General features: G+C 35.6%; 1 protein-coding gene across 5 annotated transcripts in view; it reads right to left on the reverse strand.

Annotated features, from left to right (window-relative positions):
• Positions 1-1,861: 1,861 nt before the first annotated feature.
• PLEKHF2 (pleckstrin homology and FYVE domain containing 2) overlaps positions 1,862-16,995 on the reverse strand; it is a 30,577-nt gene continuing 15,443 nt past the window's right edge. For 2 of the 5 annotated variants that reach the window (XM_043978160.1, XM_043978162.1), the window contains exon 2: positions 1,862-4,729. In XM_043978160.1, the coding sequence (XP_043834095.1) occupies positions 3,966-4,715 (750 nt within the window). In that variant the 5' untranslated portion in view covers positions 4,716-4,729 and the 3' untranslated portion in view covers positions 1,862-3,965. Of the gene's footprint in view, positions 4,730-15,235; positions 15,256-15,538; positions 15,558-15,690; positions 15,732-16,995 lie in introns of those variants that run through there. The other 3 variants (XM_043978161.1, XM_043978165.1, XM_043978163.1) reach the window with 3 other exon arrangements.

Raw genomic sequence — 16,995 nt, forward strand, 5'->3', positions numbered from 1 at the left:
AATCACTTAACCCCAATTGCCTCCAAAAAAACAAAACCAAAAGTTAATCCCTCTTTTTTTTTTTTTTAAAGTGAGGCAATTGGGGTTAAGTGACTTGCCCAGGGTCACACAGCTAGTAAGTTGTTAAGTGTCTGAGGCCAGATTTGAACTCAGGTACTCCTGAATCCAGGGCCAGTGCTTTATCCACTGTGCCACCTAGCCGCCCCCAAAAGTTAATCCCAAAAGCAATCTCGAAGATAAAATACAAAGCTCTCCATTTGGTATTTAGATTCTTCATAACTAGATTTCTTCCTACCTTTATAGTTTTTTTTCCTCCCTATTCTCCTCTACTAAACTCCATCCACCCATCCACATTGTCCTTATGTGTTATTCTTTGCACAACATATATCTAATCTCCATACTTTTGTACTAGCTAACCCTATCCTGCCCTGTGTTTCTCCCTCCACACCCTCCACCTCCTAATTTATCTAGCTTATTTCAGGACTTATCCCGAATTCTACCTTCTGCAAAAAGCTTTTTGAGGTCCCCTCAGTCTCTTTCTTCCCTTTCTTCCACCACTCTGTATAAATCTTTTATGTCCCTAGTTATTTTTATGTTTACTCTATTAGTATGCAAGTTCCTTGAGAGCAGGGAGTTTGTGACTTGCTTTGTATCCTTAGCACAGTGGCACACAGAAAGCATTTAATAAATTATTGGTGACTGACTAATCTGAAAGCAAATATGTCACTTATTACACATGGTTCTTTGGGGAATGAAAAGCAGCTGTTAAGACATGAACTTTTAATCCTTTTCTGGTGGTGGAGATGATGCATCTGTTGAAGTCCTTGTGATCAACAACATTCATGGAATGTAAGATACAATCTCTGACAATGGAGCAGATGAAAGTTAATTGGCCCCACTCGGGGATCAAATATATGACCCTCGCTGGACTCATTAACAACATGATGTATGTATACAGTCCAAAATTTCATTTTTAAGACTGAAATATAATATTATGGTTACTTACTTTAACCTTGGTTCTCCTATGGGATATGTTCATTTCTACTCATCAGTAAGGTTCCCACTGAAAATGTAACTGTTTAATAATCTTTTTAAAAAATATCCCACATATAACCCAAGGACTTTTACCATGAAATTGTGGTCATGAGAAGGTAACTCGTGGTAGAGGCAACAAATTTTAGCCTCGATGTGAATTTCCACACCTGGCCTATTGGAGAAATATTCAGTTCTGGACCTTTTGATGGTTAGACTAGATAACCTCTAATATCTCTTCTAGTTTTAAATCTGTGATTCTGTAATTCTAAGAAGTGAGGACAAAGAAATACTAAAACACTGATTAAAAGCTACATCATATATTTGAGCACAAAAACTAGTAAATCTGACAGAAAACAGATTACAAGTATTGAGCCCCTTCAAAAATTTTAAGTTACACACAGTTCATACCCATTTTATGAAAAATTAAAAATGGGAATACGTATACCTATTCAATGTATACATCAACAAGAAATTGTAATATTAACCTGTAACATTAACTTATTACAATTTTTATATCAGGCCTCAAATAGCTTTGAATTTCTATAATAGATACTTTTCCACCTAAAACTATTATTTTTCCCCCCTATAGAAACCTGTTTGTTTTCTCCCTCCAACTACAATTGCCAGCAATTTGGTTATAGCTTTAAGGATCAGTGCAGCACAGTACAAATTTCATTTATGGGGATATTTTGTAAAAAATGAGATAGTTTTGTTTTGCTTTTTCACTTAATTTTTTTTAAGTGCAGAAAAAGGCATTTAGGGGAAAATCATAGCATCTTAGAAGAGATTGTTTTAAAAGAAAAAGGAACAAAACAAGAAACCGAAATGTACTCAAGTATGTATTTATACTACAAGAAAAATATCAGATCACATTCTATAAGAAAAATAGTAACTGAGGATTTTTAATTATAAAAATATATAGTCAATAGGTTAAAAATGCAAATGCCTTTTCAGAACAGTTCTGCTTGACTCCTAAAATAGTTTACTTTCCTATGTACCCAGATACAAACAAAACAACTTTCTCAGTTCTCAGATTTTATCTCATTTCTCAGGCAACTATATAAATCTAAGTATGAAGCAAGAGGAGTGTACACACACACACACACACACACACACAAGCATAGCATGTCAGTTATATACATATACCTAAATCTATCTGTATGTATGCAAATCTTATCTCTTAGATTAAAAAATGCATTTATTTTTAATGAAAACCAACCTTGCTGTACTTTTGCTTCATACTACAAACAGGTCAGGTAGGTCTATGTGACCACAGGAGCTTTAAAAACGTGAAAATAAAATCAATCAAAATAGTGCTTCAATCTAATTTTAAGACATTGTAACAATTCTCAGTCACATAAATTAATGAATTAAGTCTCTCGTGATATCTGCACCATATATTTAAATTTTAAGACAAGACAGAAGAGTCCAGAATTATAGTTAATACATTTTAAGCTGATTCTTTTTATACACAAAAAAGCACTATAGTTACCTCCAGCATACAAACAGGAAAACTAGTGCAATATACATACAGGTTTATTTAATAAATATACTTTTGACCTAATGGTTGCCTCAAAGTTTGCAAACAGTGCAGAAATGGTCACTTCTCAAAAATAACAACCCACATTGAGCAAAGCTCACAATTTTGAAAGATTATCTGCTACTCTATTTTTGTGGATTTCAAAAAAGACATCAGAAACAATTTAAACATACTATCATTTTACAAAAATAGAAATATTGTTTGGAATTTTACAAAACTTTACAAAACCTGGTATACTATTAATTTTAAGTTCAAAGTTTATTTTATATCGGGCTAAGAAGACCTCTGAAGATATGTTCAAATGTAAGTAGAAGATATTTTCTGTACTGATCATTTATGCAAATTATTTAATTCCAATTTTTCTAGCCCAAGTTTCTTTTCCATTTTAACCAAGGTACTTTTCATTAATTTATCACTGAGTATTAGAAGAGCCTGCTTTTTTTGAGGGTATTAGATGAAAAATCTTCACTTTTGCTTCAATTTTTAAAGCCATTCAATTTACATTTTAAAATAATTCTTACTAAAATTAGAGACTAACAGTATTGAAAAGGCTCAAAATGAACTTGATAAATTGGAAAGTAAATTCTTAAACATGACAGCCCTATCAATATAAAATTCTAGTTTGTCAAATACAGTTTGGTACCTATAAAAATGTAAGAATATAATCACTCTAAACTATTTTGTAGGAAAAACATGCCCATGTGGAAATGACTACCTCTAAAAATTGGTAGCCATGGTTAGGGCTCCCTCATCATACCCTTTCTTAAGCACTAGCTTTATATTGGTTTCAAATAGCACCAACAGGTTTTTCTCTTTTATAACTGAAAAAGTGAGAACATTGGGGTTTATTTCCTGTAACTGTGCTATCCATATAAGGCACTACATGGCATACAAAATCAAAAGCAAAACAAAGTCATGCCAAATAAATGACACCCATGTTTGTTAGGGGCTTTAATCGCTAGATCATATGGTTAGAAAAACTACTAATCTTATGTAAATAATTTATTAATCCAAAAGTACATTCAGTTTTCCATAATTTTATGATGCTTTAATTATTTTATACCAAAATACAGAAATGATGAAAATATCAATGTAGCATATGATCTATTAATTTTTTTAAAAGCTCGGAATTTTTCCAACCTTATATTAAAAGGATAGTCTAGAAAAACTCAAGTATAAGGTGGAAAATTATGTGATACATTTGCAATAGTCTATCCCTGCAGAAGAGTGAAACTATTCTCTATAGAATATACTGAGGCACATAGGTTGGAAGTTTCTCAGGTAAATTTATGGCTAGAATGAAATTTTTGGAGGCCACAATAATAAATCTCCCCCAAAGCAGATATCTCTGATCATACTCAATTCTGTTTCTGAAAATACTTTTACATCTTTAGTCACTACTATCTTCATCATCTTCATCATCAGATACATTATTCAAAGGGGACTTAGGTGATTGGCTATAAGAGTCTGATCTAGTAGGCTGACATGTAGCCAAGTCCCCCGTAGAAAGCAGATCAAAGCAGAAATCACAAATCCGCACAGGCTTGGAAGATTGGCTAGGGAGAAGAAATCGCTTTTCAGAGCAGGGCCCACATACAACAAAGCCACATTTGCGGCAATGATGACGACGATTAACAGGAGTAAATTTTGCTTTCTGACAACGCATACACACAGTTGCCTCAGAGTCAGGTACCCAGACAGCAGCATGTTCATTACTGGGAGTCTTCCCACTTTTGGAGAGTAAATCAGTAACACACTTATTTATATGATTCATCCATTCTGATTTTTCAGTAGCTGTGGCAGCATAAACAGCAAATGATTTCGTTGGTGTCTTGATAAGCCATCCATTACGTAAGTCCCCTTCATCCTTGATGGAATCAATAGTGACATTTTCCAGGGGAATTATATGCTGCTTGTTATATTTTTTCTTCTGAATGACAATATTGCCATAGACAAGAATATCATTAAACAGGAAAAACTGCCTTGCTTTTGGCTTTTTTCTACACAACTTAGTCAATACTCCTTCCCCAATAAGAACTCGTCCAGGAATAGTCAAGGGTTGTCCAGCTGCTCCAAAACAGTTTTCCACTATACTTATACGTCTAGTATTTGCTTCACTGTTTGCCAATCGATCCACCATCTTCTGCTAGTAGCCTATAAAAAAAAGAAAGAAAAGAAAAATAGTTGGCACACAGGGAGAGAAAAGTTCACAGAAGCTAGGACAAATTACTTAACCTAAATTCAATATACTGGAATTTTTTTTTAAGGGTCACATGGTCCAAAATTCCTAGAATGTAAATAAAATCACCAAGACAACCCTTATATTCCCCCAAAATGCTGTTTATCATCAAAACAATTACAGGTTCTGACACACAGCATTTCTCAACTGATAACTCACACCCAAATAGTACAAGGTAGGCTTAACAAGCCAGGCACAAAAAGATTCTTAACATCAAAACCACCTATAGTCTCATAAAACCAAAGAAGTTTGTTTTGTGCAGTATCAAGCACCAAAGAGCTGCCAATTTGGTTAGGGTCGGGAAAAAGTTAACTTTTTTCTTTTCATTTATCATGTAAAGAAGCAGGGAGGATAGGGGATTTGAAAAGCTGCTTGAAGGAAGTTAATTACCAAGCTTAATATCATTACCACTGAGATTACAAATGTAAAGCAGAGATAATTTCCTCATCTCTAAAATGAGGACATACTATTTATACCACTGACCTGATCGGGTTATAGTAGTAAGAAAAGCACTTTGTAAACCAGAAAGTGTCATATGTCAGTCATTATAGCTCTGCATAACCACAGTAGAGTATACACAACTATTCATGGATTTGGTATTTTTACCAACACCACAGTAGTCTCTGTGTCTAAAATACTTCAGATACATGCAAACTCTCAAAGAACTGACAAAAATGTAAACTCATTTAAAATAATAGACTTCTGGGGCGCAGCTAGGTGAGCAGTGGATAAAGCACCAGCCATGGATTCAGGAGGACCTGAGTTCAAATCTGACATCAGACACTTAACACGTGCTAGCTGTGTGACCCTGGGCAAGTCACTTAACCCTCATTGCCCCACAATGAATAAATAAATGAAATAATAGAACTCCACTAAAGTCTTACTCTAATACTTCACTATGCTATAAAGACGAACCTGGGTTCTGGAAGGCCATGCCAACAAATTGCATCTTCTAGAAGGTACAGGCCTAAACATTATTTAGCTAAATTTGGAGAGATTCATAATTAAGCTAACCACAATGTAATGGATTTTCAACTAGAGCAATTTTTTAAGACCATCAATTAAATCACAATCATTGCAATCTGTGTAATAAAAAAAAATCTATGAGATTCATTAAAATTAAAAGAAATAAAACAAGATAATCCCTAAAAGTGTTACACAATTGTGAACTGCTTTAGCAATTATAGGTTCTGAAATCCCATAAATCAGATACAAAGTTCTCTATAGGGTCTCTAATGTCACCCTGTTAGGCAAGTCCTGTGTCTATAGGTTAGAAACAAAAAAGACAGAAGAGCTGAAATGGACCCACTATTCATCAAAATACAGTAAATATATTTCAGCTGCAATTTAAATGATCCAACGTGGAGTATATATGGGAAATTTGTCAGAGATAGCAAAGATGGTAGTCCTATTTAGTGTTAGTTATCTCGGTCTGGTCTTTCTTCAGTCCTGTTGGGTCAGCACTATTCTTAAAAGAAAATTAATGGGATCATCTAGAGGTGTGGATTTTCCTCAATAATAAACTTATAGAATAAGCTAACTTTAAAATATAACCATTCAGTTTGGAATGACTGTGCCTCAACAATGATTATGGGGTACTTTCTAATCCTATGACTGAATATTGTATGAACCCATGAGGAATTTAAATCAGAATTTAGGATTTACAGCAAACAATCCAGCACACTATGTCCATTATGGTACTAGTTCGAATTATTTGGGGGGGGGGGGAGAGGGAATGAGGGTTAAGTGACTTGCCCAAGGTCACACAGCTAGTAAGTGTCAAGCGTCTGAGGCCAGATTTGATCTCAGGTACTCCTGAATCCAGGGCCCCTGCACCACCTAGCTGCCCCTTTAATTCTTTAAGAATTATTTTAAGCTTTCAAAAATGGTTACTCTTGCTGACAATACAAAAATACTTGGAGGAAGTCTACCTGCCAAGACAAATCCAGAAACTATATGAACATACTTACAAAATGCTTTTAACACAAATACAAATTTAAACATCTGTAGAAATATCACTCATGGGTAGGCCAAGTCAAAATAATAAAAATGACAATTCTACCTAAATTACTTATTCAGTGTCATACCAAACTACCAAAAAATTATTTTATAGAGCTAAAAAAAAATTTATCTGGAAGAACAAAAGGTCAAGAATATCAAGGTTCAATGAAAAAGAAATATGAAGGACAGCCTAGCAGTTACTAGAGTTCAAAGTATATTATAAACTCGCAATCCTCAAGATCTGGTACTGGCTAAGAAACAGAGTGGTCAATCAGTGGAACAGCAGTAAATGGCCACAGTAATCTAATGTTCGATAAACTCAAATATCTAAGCTTTGGGGTTAAGAATTCACCATCTTACAAAAATTGCTTGGAAAAGTGGAAAGCAGTTTGAAAGAAAACTAGGCATAGAACAACACCTCACACTGTAGACCAAGACAAGGTCAAAATGGATAAATGATTTAGACGCAGATATACCATAAGCAAATTAGGGGAGCAATCCAAAGGCATGGAGAGGATCACAGGAAGTAAAATGTATAATTTTGATTACATGAAATTAAAAGGCTTTTGCACAAACAAAATGAATGCAGCCAAAATTAGAAGGAAAACAGGAAACAGGGTGGGGAGGGGAGATTTTAACAGAAAATTTCTCTAATAATGACTTTATTTCTCAGTTGATAAATGGTCAAAGGACATGAATAGGCAGTTTTCAGAAAACAAAATCAACGCTATTGGGGAACGCTAGGTGGTGCAGTGGATAAAGCACTAGCCCTTAATTCAGGAGGACCCGAGTTCAAATACAGCCTCAGACACAGTAGCTGTGTGACCCTGGGCAAGTCACTTAACCCTCATTGCCCCGCCTCCCCCCAAAATGCTATAGTCACATGAAAAAATGTTCTAAACCCACTAATGCATTGTTGGTGGAGCTGTGAACTGATCCGACCATTCTGGAGAGCAATTTAGAACTACGCCCAAAGGGCTGTGCATACCCTTTGACCCAGCAATATCACTATTAGGTCTTTTTCCCAAAGCGATCATAAAAAAAAGGAAAAGGACCCACATGTACAAAAATATTTATAGTTGCTCTTTTTGTGGTGGCAAGGAATTGGAAATTGAGGGGATGCCCATCAATTGGGGAATGGCTGAACAAGCTGTGGTATATGAATGTAATGGAATACTACTGTGCTGTAAGAAACGATGAGCAGAACCAGGAGAACATTGTACACAGTATCGACAACATTGTGTGTTGATCAACTGAGACAGACTTGACTCTTCTCAGCAATACAATGGTCTAAGATAGTTCCAAAGGATTCATGATGGAAAATGTTCTCCAAATCCAGAAAGAACGAACTGTGGAATCTAGATGCAGATTAAACCATACTATTTCTAGTTTTTGTTTTTCTTTTTTGAGTTTTTTTCCCTTGTGCTCTGATTCTTCTTTCACAGCATGACTAATGCAGAATTATGTTTAATGTGATTGTACGTATACAACCTATATCAGATTGCTTGCTGTCTTGGAGAAGGGGAAGGGAAGGAGAAAAATTTGAAACTAGAAATTTTATGAAAACAAATGTTGAAAACTTAAAAAAAATAAAAATAATGTTCTAAATCACTAGTGATTAGAGAAATGCAAACTAAAAAAAAAACTAAGATAAAACCTTATACCTATCAGATTGGCTAACATGACAAAAAAGGAAGATGACAAATAACAGAGGAGATATGGCAAAATTGAGACACTAATGCACTGCTGGAAGAGTTGTGAACTGGTCCCATTATTCTGGAGAACAATTTGGAACTATGCCCAAAAAAACTATAAAACTGTGCATACTCTTAGACCCTGCAATACCACTACTAGGTCTGAATCCCAAAGAGGGAAAAGAAAAAGGAAAATGACCTATATTTATAGCAGCTCTTTTTTGTAGTGACAAAGAATTGGAAATCAAGGGGACGCCTATCAATTGAGGAATGGCTGAACAAGCTGTGGTATATGATCATGATGGAATACTACTGTGCTATAAGAAATGGCAAGTGGGATGGTTTCAGAAAACCTTTGCAAGACATATGAACTCATGCTAAGTGAACTGAGCAGAACTAGGAGAAAACTGTACACAGTAACCACAATATTGTGCAATGATCAATAGTGAATAACTTAGCTATTCTCAGCAATAAAATGATCCAAGGAAATTCCAAAGACTTATGAAAAATGCTATCCACCTCCAGAGAAAGAACTTAAAGAGTCTGAATGCAGATTGAAGAAAAATGTTTTCGCTTTATTTAATTGGGGTTTTTTTCCCCTTTGTCTTTGGGCGGGGGAGGGGGGCACAACATGGCTAACATGGAAATATTTTGCAAGGTTTCACATATATAAATCAATAACACATTTCTTGCCTTCATGATGGATGAAAGAGGGTTGAGAAGAGGGAAGATGTGGGGAAAGAATTTGGAATTCAAAATTTTCTAAAAATGAATGCTAAACATAAATAGTAAATGAATTTTTAAAAATAAAAAGCCTACATTTTTTTAAATTATTGTTAAAAATTTACACTGAATTGGGAAATATTTTTTAAAATAAAAACTTTTAAATAATATCAAGGAAATCAATGAAAAATGTGAAAGATAACCTAGCAGTATCAGATTTCAAACTATATTACAAAGCAGTAATACTCAAAACAATCTGGTACTGGCTAAGAAAGTGGGAGACCAGTGGAAGAGATTAGGTTCATAATACAGAATAGCAAATGATCATAGTAATCTGCTGTCTGATAACTGCAGGGAAAACTGGAAAACAGTTTGGCAAAAACAAGGTATAGACCAACATCTCACACTGTATACTAAGATATGATCAAAATGGGTAAATGATTTAGACATAATGGGTGTTATCATGAGCAAATTAGAGGTGCATGAAGTTTACCTGTGATATCTATGGATGAGGGAAGAATTGATGACCAAACATGAGATAGAGAGGATCACAGGAAGTAAAATGGGTAATTTTGATTATGTTAAATTTAAAGGGATTTACACAAACAAAACCAATGCAGCCAAGATTAAAAGGAAAGCAGGGAAACTGGGGAGAACATTTTATAGCAAATTTCACAACAAATACAGAAAAATATTCTGCATGATTTCACATGCACAATTGATATCACATTTCTTGTCTTCTCAGTGGGGAGGGACAGGAGGGAGAGAATCCAAAACTTTTTTTTTTAAAGAACATTAAAGATTAATATTTTCTTAACTTCAGGGGCAGCTAGGTGGCACAGTGGATAAAGCAGTGGCCCTGGATTCAGGAGGACCTGAGTTCAAATCTGACCTCAGACACTTGACACTTTCTAGCTGTGTGACCCTGAGCAAGTCACTTAACCCTCTTTGCCCTGCCCCTCCCCCCAATAAATAAATTTCTTAACTTCAAAAAAAATTTTTTTTAAGAGAAAATGGTCACCCCTTATTAACTGATTAGAAATGATCATTATAACTGTTGCTAATATTAAATGCTTAACCTTTTTGTAGTGGCAAAGAACTGGAAACAAAGTAGTTTAACCTCTGATAGTTGTTTTTCAGTGATATCCACTCTTCTTGACCCCATTTGAGGTTTTCTTGGTACTGGAGTGGTTTGTTATTTCCTTCTCCAGCACATTTTACAGATGAGAAAACTGAGGCAAACAGGGTTAAGTTATTTGCCCAAGGCTACACAACTAGTTTGAGGCCAGATTTGAACTCAGGTCTTCCTGACTTCAGGTCCAGCTTTCTATCCAGTGTGCCACCCAGCTTCCCTAACCACTGATTGGGGAATTTGGCTAAAATAGGGTGTTACACAAATATATTATTGTACTCTTTGACCCAGCAAAACCTTACCAGACCTATACTCCTTAAGAGTTGAGAAAAAGGTTCAAAAATACTTATAGCTGCTCTTTTCATGTTGGCAAAGAAAAGGGTGCCCATCAATTGGGGAATTATGGCAAGTGTGATGGAATACTATTACCATGTAAGAAATGGCGAAAGGTGCATTTTCAAAGAAACCTGGGAAGACTGGCACGAACTAATGTAGAGTGAAGTGAGCACAAAGAAGAAAACAAATTGTAGGATAAAAAATCATTGTAAAGACAAACAACTTTTTGAAGGTTTTTAATAACTTTGACCAACACAAGGAGCAACCACAATTTCAGAGATCTCATGAAAACACACTACCTATCCACGTGATGGGCTCAAGGTACACATGGAGGCTTTTTGTACAGGGTTAATGAAAGAATGCTTTGCTTCACTATGCTATTTGTTACTTTAGATAATTTGTCACAATTAGATCACAGATTGTGGGCAGACTATTACAATTAGGAAATGGCTGTGCTACTGTGTTTAGAACCAATGCATACTGGTTCACACATTCATCCATTGGTTGGCATATGCCTGCTTTTAATCAGTAAAAATATGGCTAGCAACTTAAATTATTAGCAAGTGTCTAATTCTGATTTATGCAATTTGCTTTTTGCAAATTTTATATTGATAATGAGAACACTCTTATTATTATCACCAAAATGAAAGGAGCTCACAAGAGATTTGAAGCTGGGCTGAAGATCTTTTAATTATTTAGTTACCAACCGATAATATCCTGTCACTGGCCCTTATCCCTGCCGGATAACATACCAGTCACCACCAAAACATACCACTTATACAACCCCTCTTTCAGCCATCCTCTCTAGCCATCTTTTCATCATCTGACCTACTGCAGTGTGCCCTCTAGACCTTAAAAGACCTATCACTGTGGGAATTAATCCACTCCACTTTGGGAACTTCCTACCCTAGGACTGAAGATGTCAATAAATGCAAATTCATTTAGGTTAGGTCACTGCTATATCTAGCATTCCCCTCTCCTGCCATGAAAGATTTATCTACATCTCTAGTTCAGGGAACTGTAATACTACTATTGCTTTCTGTAAAGAGCATGTCAATAGATTCCCTGACTCAACTCACCATCTCTGACTTCCAAGCCCTCAACATTTTTTCCTAGACACTACTTCCATCCATATGCTATTTCAGGCTATTAAGATATAAGCTTCTTGAGGTCAGGGATTGTCTCACTTCTGCCATTTGTATGCCATGCTTGGCATATAGTAAACATTTAATAAACTTTTTCCATTGATTCATTCATCAATATAGAAACATCCAAAAAGATCCTGGACCTTATGAGGAAGAAAGTAGTAAGGAAGGTGATACCTCCCCTACTTTTCTGTACTAGACAATATTTTTTTCCACTCAGCTGTTTTTCCTTCGAGTCTTGATGTTACTGATGTACTCAGCAAAACAAAATTCCAGGGGCAGCTAGGTGGCACAGTGGATAGAACACCGGCCCTGGATTCAGGAGGACCCAAGTTCAAATCCGGCCTCAGATGCTTGACACTTACTGTGTGACCCTGGGCAAGTCACTTAACCCCCCATTGCCCTGCAAGAAAAATAAATAAATATAACAAAATTCCACTGCAACAAAATTTGGCTATTCACAGCTCATTATAATGCATTTTTGCTACCTAAGCTGAATATCAGTCATTTATTAGAATAAACATAACATATATAGGATCTCATAGGTCTGTAGGTGGAAATTGACTATAAAGGCCTTATAGTACATTCATTCATAGAGAAGGAAACCGAGATGAAGGGTAATTTGATCAAGACTGGGGGGGGGGCGGGGGGGGGGGAAGATGGTGCAATGGATAAAGCACTGATCCTGGAGTCAGGGGGACCTGAGTTCAAATCCAGCCTCAGACACTTGACACTTATTAGCTGCGTGACCCTAGGCAAGTCACTTAACCCTCAATGCCCCGGAAATTTAAAAAAAAAAAAAAAAGGACTAAAGGAGGCAGTAAGCATCAAAGATGGGATGTGAATGGAGGTGCTGATTCTAAAATCAATGTTCTTTCTACACTATCATGCAACGTATTTTACAAACCAACCAAATTATTTAAGTACCATGAGGAACAAATAGAAATCTAATTACACACTTAAGATGAAAACAGACTAGAAAAAGGCAAAACCTAAAAGGCACAAAAGATAATGACAGTCAATTCTAAGACAAGATATATCTTTAAAAGACCCTCTACTTTATCACATATAAGACAATTAACAATGAAATCTTTACAAGATGGATTTATAAAATTTTACTTAGGCTTACCTACAAAAGTAAATAATAGGCATGAATGCAAGTTGATCATCACAGAATCAAATCTGGACAGTGTTTAGGATATTTTCTTATTTATAGCATTTCCCAACCATTAGTGCTTTTTCTACAGCTGTCTATACTACCTGATGTTAATTTTTTCCCATTCTAAAAAGTCTTTGCTACAGTGTGTAACATAATTCTCACTAGTTCACTGTGTTTCTTAGATTTCTATCCCACCCCAAATTTAAATTAGTCCTTATGTTTTAGAAGTACAACCTTTAAAATGTTTGAAATTTTTTGCATTTGGGGGCTGATCTTTTTATGTTTACTATGGGGATGAGATGTGAAATCACAAATCTTAAAAAGTGTCTTAGATAATAATTTTCCAATCTTCAACCAAATTATGATTTGAGGGAAGATAGAAGAAATGGGCAAACCAGGTGGCCACTAGCATCAAGAGTTTCCATTCCCCTTAAATGTATTTCAGAAAGTACTCCAGGGGGCTGAGGTCCTGCTGTTAAACCTCAACAAAATATCTTTAAACACTTTTTTGTAGCTCCTTAGTGATGCTAATTTGGTTTCTGAACTGAAGTCAGGAATCAATGTCCTAAAGCAGTTTACTGAGTTTTTTTCCTATTGCTACTATCTTTGAAAGCTTATGATAAATACATTTAGCTTCTAAAATGCAAAGTTGACCCCTAAATTTGCTAAACCATGGCTGAAAACATTGATGGGTCAACTTTAACAAGCTAAGTAAAATCGTTAATTTAACAATTCTTTATAACTACTACTTTCTAACTCTCTGTTCATTGTACATAAGCATTCAACTCATCCCCTCTTGCATTCTTGTGTGCTCTTTAACATTTCCAGCCTCAGAAGCCATAAGCCAAAGAAATACCTTTATAACAGTCATCTCACAATCATATTTAACCTTCCTGAGTTTCAGTTTCCTCTTCTATAAGGGAGCTAGACTAGATATTCTCAGATCCATTCTTGTTCTGAATGTATATAACTTCTAATTCCTAAATTTTACTATTATCTATATACAGGTAGATCCTTTCCAGATGCTTAAGCTCATTTAATTTCCGTTTCAACTAATAGCAATATTTCATTTTTCTTAAAGTCACAACTAGCAACCTTCTTAACTATTCAGAACAGGCAAACCAGCAATAGTGGGCTTAAAGCACTTTAGGGTATCACCTGGAAGCTTTTTACAATTCTTTAAACTATTAATTCAGAATAATTCTAACAAGTCTGGTTACTTGGTATCATGGTTCATAGAGAACTGAAGCAGCAAACTAGAGGGTAGAGAGATGCAAAGAAGATGAAGTACATGACAAGAACATTGGTCCTGCCTGCAACAACAGTTGTCCTTTCAGTGAGCTTTACAAAAGATGAGTTTGTATCTCAAAACTTTTATTTAGCTACAAAAAGCAGTTATTTTATACACCTGTATAATAAATCAGCAAAAAATTAAATATGGAAGAATACTAACTAGCCAGACAGACTTGCCACAGGACTGTTCCTAACTGAACTCCATCCAAAAAAGAAAACAAGATGAACAACAATAATAATAGCTGACATGTGTAACAATTTAAATATTCCTTTTACTCTTATTGAATCAAATACTTTTTACAGGCAAATAAGTACAGTGGGATCTTGTATTCTCTGCATCTTTCAGTAAACTATGTGACTGTATAGAATATTATTTGTAAAAGCCTGACTGTTTCCTTCTCAGACTTTCATCAAGGATGCCCTCAATATACACATAGATTACTCACAAAGATTTTAGAGATGGAAAAGTTGATATTTTCTCAATTTTTTGGAAAAGAATAGAGTCTGTAATGTTTTTCCACCTGAGAGTTCAACATCCTCCTGAGAGTCATTGCTTAAATGCCTACACAAAATTGTTTCCTCCAGTACAGATGTCCCCTGTATATACTTGGTTTAGCCCTAACCATTCTTTCCATTTTTTCTTTAGTGCCATTTCTACTTCCTCACGCAGCACACAGATCAAGGACTGTGATGTTAGCATCTACTCTTAATCTGTCTCCTGAGATTATCCCACATCACTAACTGCCTACTGGGTATTTTGAAATGGATGTCCTGTAAGCAACTTTTTCAATTAATTTCCCCCCTGAACTTAATACATAAAATTAGTACTTCCATATACAAAGTAGATCAGAAAAAGAACTGGACATAAAACCACATAAAATCTCTATTGCATACAGCTTCATTTTCCTTTTAAATACATAATATATTCAACATGTTACTTTCAAAGCTGTTCTATTTTTGTTTTCCTTCCGTCCTTCCTTCTGTTCTCTTCTGTACGTTTTCTCAATGTTTCAATGAGACTTTTTTAGGGGGAAAAGAACAATCCAATCACTAGTCACCAATCTCCCCACATGTTTTTTTAAAAAGGAGAAAGAAAAAAAACTCCTGTAACAAATATGCATAGAAGAAAAATTTCTACAGTGGCCCTAGGTCCCTGTCCCCGTCCCGAAGTGGATAAAGCACTGGCCTTGGAATTCAGGAGGACCTGAGTTCACATCCAGCCTCAGACACTTGACACTTACTAGCTGTGTAATCCTGGGCAAATCACTTAACCCTCACTGCCTGCCCGCCCCGCCCCCAAGAAAGGGCAGCTGGGTGGCACAGTGGATAAAGCACCAGACCTGGATTCAGGAGGACCTGAGTTCAAATCTGACCTCAGACACTTGACACTTACTAGCTATGTGACCCTGGGAAAGTCACTTAATCCTCATTCACCTGAAAAAAAAAAAAAAAGAATTCCTGATATTAGAATACCTCTTTAAAAGTACAAGAATTTTAAAACTCTAGGCCCCTCCTTAATATTTTTGGGCACATTTTACATTTAATTTATTAAATATTAATGTCTGTCATGCTCTTAAAATATGCAATACAAAGAGGCAAAATGTTTTTCAAAAAGAGATGTAAACACCAAGAGACCAGCTACCCAAAGCTAAAGATCTGTTCTTACTATTGCAAATATGATCCTTAATGTAATCTTTTTTTGGTTTTTGTTTTTTTCTTTTTAGTGAGGCAATTGGGGTTAAGTGACTTGCCCAGGGTCACAGGGCTAGTAAGTGTTAAGTGTCTGAGGCCAGGTTTGAACTCAGGTCCTCCTGACTCCAGGACCAGTGCTCTATCCACTGTGCCACCTAACTGCCCTCTTAATATAATCTTGTACAATTCAGGCTCAAAGGCCATTTGTTGGAAATATAATATAAATTAGTCTATGAATCTCTTGAGAGCTGAGGTTGTTTTTTGCCTTTCTTTGTAACTCCAGCACTAAATCAAGTACCTGGCACATAGGAAGCATTTAATAAATGGACCAAATGACTTTCTTTTCAAAGTCCTTTCCAAATGAATGAGATCTATCACATCAGCAAATTTTACTAATTTAAAAATAACTGAGTGGCATAGAGAGTAAATGGAAAGAGAATGCTGGGTTATAACCTAAAGCCATGGGTTTTGGGCCCCAACACTGTCACTAACTTATTATATGGCATTCCTCACTTCAATCTCCTCCTCTGTAAATTAAGATATTACACTAAAATATCAATCTCTAAGGTCTCTCGGTTTTCAAGTCTTATGGCCCAGCAACCAATCTCCATCAGATTAACAATACTATACTGAAACCTGAAAGAAACATTTAAAAAGAAAGAGGAACAAGATGGAGGGTGGGGAAGAAGATTATATACTCCCTAGGGTAAGTTTACTATTTTGGGGTAGACTGCTTCCTCTTCTCTTTTTGAAAAATCAACTAATTAGGGATGAAAAGCTATTTTACAAATTACATTTTATTTTATGTAATAGCTAATATGGAAGGATTCAGCTCTAGAGTTTGCATGGCTACAAGGAAGAAAATCAAAAGAACAGGCCATTTTTCTTGGGGCAGTCATATCCTTTATTTAATAATGATTACTCTGAAAAATCACTTGCTTTAAAGCTTTTAAACCTTTGGAGCTCTGGATGACCAGTTAGTGACTTTACATACCTAGCTATCCCT

Source organism: Dromiciops gliroides, chromosome 1, assembly GCF_019393635.1.
Source record: "Dromiciops gliroides isolate mDroGli1 chromosome 1, mDroGli1.pri, whole genome shotgun sequence".
NCBI classification, from domain to species: Eukaryota; Metazoa; Chordata; class Mammalia; order Microbiotheria; family Microbiotheriidae; genus Dromiciops; species Dromiciops gliroides.